Source organism: Physeter macrocephalus, chromosome 8 (assembly GCF_002837175.3).
Source record: "Physeter macrocephalus isolate SW-GA chromosome 8, ASM283717v5, whole genome shotgun sequence".
NCBI lineage: Eukaryota > Metazoa > Chordata > Mammalia > Artiodactyla > Physeteridae > Physeter > Physeter macrocephalus.
This window is the reverse complement of record NC_041221.1, coordinates 128,586,684-128,591,906: the sequence shown is the minus strand read 5'-3', so window position 1 is coordinate 128,591,906 and position 5,223 is coordinate 128,586,684. Positions and strand designations below refer to the sequence as shown.

At 50.1% G+C, this 5,223-nt stretch overlaps 1 protein-coding gene across 1 annotated transcript; it reads right to left on the bottom strand.

Moving 5' to 3' along the window:
• Nucleotides 1–970: 970 nt before the first annotated feature.
• IL3 (interleukin 3) lies at nt 971–2,739 on the bottom strand. Its single transcript, XM_007120133.1, has 5 exons — nt 2,578–2,739; nt 2,446–2,481; nt 1,349–1,441; nt 1,193–1,228; nt 971–1,075 (listed from the first exon to the last, which is right to left on the bottom strand). The coding sequence occupies exons 1-5, from the start codon at nt 2,737–2,739 to the stop codon at nt 971–973; spliced, it is 432 nt and encodes a 143-aa protein (XP_007120195.1).
• Nucleotides 2,740–5,223: the final 2,484 nt, after the last annotated feature.

The window sequence follows — 5,223 nt, the reverse complement described above, 5'->3', positions numbered from 1 at the left end:
TCAAAAACTACATTGCACCTTCTTTTTCTCTACCTTCATTCATCCCTTTAATGACTAGGCATTAGAAAATGTGCTGGTAAAGGGCTCTTTAAATAATCAAGAGTGTTAATTGTTACTTCAGGTAGTTAACAGCTTCTTTAAATGAACCTGGGCGTGTTGAGTCAGGATCAGGGCATGCGAGGCTGAGGTTACAGTGTGGGTAAAGGTTTAGAGGTAAGAAGCAAGGTGTGTGGTTTATCTAGGAAGCCACGGCGCTTCTGTTACCTGGAGCATCGAGGAGGTAGGTAGCTGTGGGAGAAAGGAAGTAGAAGCACTGGGTGGAACCAGGCCTTTTATGCTACCCTAATGATCTGGACAAGGTCCAGAAGACCCTGAGGACTGGAAAATTAAGTATAAACCAACCTGGTCATATTTGCATTTTCTAAAACTCAGTCTGGCTCCCCAGTGGACCACAGATTGCCAGAGTGTGGGTTCCAGGCCCATCTGGTGGTAGGGAGGTGTGTTAAATCATCAGGCAAGAGAGTTACTAAGACCTGAGTAAAATTGAGACACTAGCAACAAAGCATTTGTTCAGAGAGTGTGGTTTATTTTCACAGATGTATAGAAACCAGTTTAAAACCTGAGGTACAAATGAACATGCCATGAAGTCCCCATCTTGAGTCTTGTTCAGAAGGAGCAGGACATGGCTCCTCTGCTAAAATAAATACCCTTCACATTGCACAGGGTAATAAATAAATACATAAATAAATAGTCTCAATAGAATAAAAATGAGAATAATCACAGAAGGACAAATGGGGGCTGCACATTTCAGGAATTAGATAATTAACAATCTGACTCCACAGGAGAAAATGAAATTCTTCCAGTCCCGGACTATGCGAGAGACATCCAAGAAACTTAGGACAATCTGCTGTTACTGACGTTCCGAGGCTCCAGAGAGGGAGCTGAGCTTCGGACTTCAGACGTTAGGGCTCTATGTGTTCTTAGAATTCAGAGAGTCTCTAATGGCAGACAGATATTCCTTCAGTTTCACCTGGAAATCACCCAAGTTATCCTGCTCAATAAGGATTGGCTCTTCCTGTGAAGAAACCAAGAAGGTGGCATTAGATGGAGCCAGGTTGGAAGGTGGATGACAGGCTGGGGTCAGGTCATGGCTGAGGGCATCACCTACAGGGACATCTAGGGGGCAACTTACCGTGGACATGGTTGTGGGCAGGATTGGCTGGATTTCCTGTGGGAAGAGACCGAAGCAGAGACTTGCCTGGAAAAGGAGCAGGACCTGCTACCCTCCTCCCCAGAGTCAGGGCAGGGCCAAGGCAGGGATCCCAAAACCCTTGACAGCTTCACATACCTTAAGATTTTTCGTGATTTTCGAATCCTCTCCAAGGGAATCTGTGGCAAATGTCAGGAATTCTTCCAGGTTTGGCTTCCGGAGGCTTGTTTTCTAAGGGGACAGAGAATTCATGTAAGCGGGGAAAGGTTGGAGAGTGTCCTTCCCATGGCTGGGCTGAAGTCATCCCCACAGTTGTCAAAGCCTGCTTTCAGGGACATCCCTGGACAATCCCCTCCTTGTCCCCTTCTTGCCCCAGGTGCGTCCCTGAACGGCTCCGAAGGGCACAGGCCTAGAGGTGAGTGCACACCCCAGGCAAGCCTTATGTCACCCACATCCCTAGCCCCTGGCTCCTGTGAGCGGCATGAAGAGCCTGGGTGGATCTTTCTGCACTTGGGGAGAAAAAATTTCCCAAAACAGGCTCTAAAAAGGCAAAGGGTTGGCCAAGGGAAATATTTGCAGCAAGAGGCCTTGACTGAATTAAGGGCTCATAGAAATCAGGAAGACAGTCACAGAGGCCCCAACATGGAAACGGGTGCAGTGTGTGAAGTGTGAGTGCCTAAGAGAGGGGGAATACAAATGGCCGGTAAACTCAGGAGAGATTCCACCTCTTGTTTGACCCAGATAATGCCATGCAAGCAAAGGTGAGATAACCACTTTAGGAAAAATAACTATAAATGATGATAACTAGGGCTGATCAGAATTGAAAATATGACAATTATTCAAGGAAGAGGAGGGAAGCAAGCATGATCCTGAGGGAAATTTTAGTCTGCCAGCCCAGAGGATGCTCCACTGAAAACTGAGCTTAAGGCCTTTGATATTGTTCACCTAGAACTGCCTTTTCATTTTGTAATTTAAAAAAAATCATTTTCATTATTATAGCCATGACTGGGGAAATGTATTGAGCAGCTGCTAAGCACCAGACACTGGTCTGGGAACTTGACACACAGTGTGCATTTAATCCTCACAACAACCCCACTGAGATAGGTGCTGTTAACCCTATTTACAGATGAAATCACCGAAGTTAGTCAAGGTGGAGTGACATGCCTGAGGTCACCCAGGCAGGAGGTGAATGGGGACCCACCCAAGTGCACCAATGTATGGGGCTGAACTCTTACCATCAGCCTCCTCTTCTCGTTTGAGTTCAAGAAGACCTGTAGGGGCAGAGGGAGAGAGCCCATGAGTCCTGTTGGCCTGAGGCACCTGCCAACCCTTCCCTGCCCCTTGCCAACCTTATCCCAGCTACTCACTTCTGAAGCCACAGGTAGCTTGTCTAGCTCATTTACAATTTCCTGGATCAGGTTGCCATAGTATCGTTGAGTTCCTGGTGTCGTGACCGGTGTCCCTTGTGCTTGAGGGGCATGGAGTGCGAACAGGAACAGGAGCCGATACAGGATGGGGAGGCTGCTCATGTTTGGGCTGGCAGGATGGATTCTGTCTTGTCCGGGTCCTTCGTGGTGTTATGAAGTGTCTGAGACAGCCGCCGTCTTTTATGCAGCACACCCATGCCACGGGCGAGCGGGGGTGTGGCGGGCGGGCTTCGGAAGAATCTTTATCTGACATGGAACCTCCATAGCAAACCACAGACTTATTCATCACTTTTTAGTACTCAAAATCAGTGAAACTTGGAAAAAAAAATTACTCACAGGGTATCTCCTCATCTTGCCAAGGAGGCTGAGAGACAGGCAGGTCACTGGGCAGAGTGGGGACAGGTAAAAGGACCTCTCTGACAGGGGAGCGGCCCCCTGACTCTGAGCTCCCTTGAGCCTCCTGCCCAGTGGGACCTGGTCCTGCCATCCCCTGGACAGCCCTGACCCTCTGCAGCCCGCCCCACCTGGCACTGCCTGGTTCTGCATGGGTGGCCAGGTGAAGGCCCAGTGGAACAGGCAAGAGTTTGTCTGGCAGCCGGTCACATGGCTAACCATCCACCTGTGGGCTCGTCCACTGAGAGCACATCTCTTGATACCCACTTCTAGCGCTGAATTACTGGTGTTAAAGCCCCCAGTGGTTTGCCTCCCAGGCCTTGGGCAACTTCTCCTCTACATCTCTGTTCCTGGCCGGTGGCAGATGGAGCTCAGGCACCAGACGTGCATTCTCTTATTGGTGTGATAACAGCACAGCCCAAATCTGCCCTGTGCTGTGGGATGTTAGCCCCTGGTGGAGGCCTGGCTGCAGGCCCTGGGCAGTCCCTCTGGTAGCACAGAGGAGCTGGGCTCAGGGGCCCGTTGATGGGGGCCCTTGAGGAAGATGTCACTGGGAAGTAGGAGGAGGGGGCTGGCCTGGGGAGGTTTAGGTGGTGGGATTGACAAAGTCTGAAGGGCGAGGGAAAGGAAGAGAGGTTTCATGGTGGGCCTCTGGTGATGGGGTCCAGTGACCAAAGGAGAGAGTTGTGTCTCAGGGGTCTGGATCCCAGTCTGTGCTGAAGTGTGATTTGGCAGATGCAGGCCAGAAGGAAGGGTTTGCTGAACAGGGCAGAGGGCAGGGATAGACCATGGGGGAGTCCAGAAAGAACCGGAGAAGCAGCAGCCAGATGGGAAGCAGGCAGACTAGGAGGGTGGGGGCCCTAGAGGGCAGCCCCTGAAGGAAGAGGTAAACTGCTGCCCCATGGGGCATGTCAGACCCTGACACAGGCCCAGGGCAGTGGGTGTTGGTAAAGGGATAAGTGTAACAGGGATGTGGGGAAGAGTTCTTTGAGATGATTGGGGCTGTGGTGGCGGGGGAGAAGAGAGACAGGATGGAAATGCCAGGGGCTGGGGTGCAGTGTGATGTGATCCGTGTGGGGAGATGAAGCATAGGAGGTTATGCTGAGGTGGGGGAATTTGGGTGTTTCAGGCTTCTGAGCAGAAGGAGATCTGGTGAAGACAAGGACCAAGATGTGGTTGCAGCAGGGGCAGGTGAAGAGGCTGTGATGCAAGGAAATGTCGTGAGAATAATGCCTGTGGCCGATATACGTGGCTCCTAGCTCAGCCCTTGGATCTGGGCCCAGAGCATCCTCAAAAAGCAAGGGGAGTGTCTCAAAGGCATGAGTGAAATGAGGCAACAGAAACAAGTAGGGAGCCTTAGGACTGGGTACCCACTAAGAACAATTCATTCAACAAACTTTTACGAAGCACTTGCTTCGTAAGTGAATAAAGCAGACACAGTTCCTCTCCTTAAGAGATGCACCATCTTGTGGGCAGAGACAGACATAAAGCCTTCCTACTCAGCTTGGACCTCGGACCTGCAGCTTCACCATCAGCTGGGGGCTTGTGTGAAGTGCAGACCCTCAGACTTCACCCCAGACTTTCTGATCCAAAAATTGCCTTTTGACCAGGTCCTCAGGTGATTCACATGACATTTAAGAAGCTCTGATTTAATTGCCAAGATATAGAAGCAACCTAAGTATCCATCAACAGATGAATGGATAAAGAAAATGTGGTACATATATATACCCAGTGGAATGTTACTCAGCCACGAAAAAGAATGACATTTTGCCATTTGCAACAGCATGGATGGACATGGAGGGCATTATGCTATGTGAAATAAGTCAAACAGAGAAAGATATACTGTATCGTATTACTCATATGTGGAATCTAAAAAACTACAACAAACTAGTGAATATAACAAAAAGGAAGCCGACTAACAAATATAGAGAACAAACTAGTGGTTACCCGTGAGGAGAGAAAAGGGGGGAGGTGCAATATAGAAGTAGGGGAGTAAGAGGTACAAACTATGAGGTATAAAATAAGGTACAAGGGGGCTTCCCTGGTGGCGCAGTCGTTGAGAGTCCGCCTGCCGATGCAGGGGACACGGGTTCGTGCCCCAGTCTGGGAAGATCCCACATGCCGCGCAGCGGCTGGGCTCGTGAGCCATGGCCGCTGAGCCTGCGCGTCCGGAGCCTGTGCTCCGCAACGGGA

Excerpts from the sequence above, each read along its gene's own strand:
- IL3 (XM_007120133.1), bottom strand. The coding sequence starts at position 2,739 with ATGAGCAGCCTCCCCATCCTGTATCGGCTCCTGTTCCTGTTCGCACTC. Across the intron at positions 2,482-2,577 it reads AGCTACCTGTGGCTTCAGAA|GTCTTCTTGAACTCAAACGA; the intron begins GTGAGTAGCTGG and ends CTGCCCCTACAG. Across the intron at positions 1,229-1,348 it reads AAATCACGAAAAATCTTAAG|GAAATCCAGCCAATCCTGCC; the intron begins GTATGTGAAGCT and ends CTCTTCCCACAG.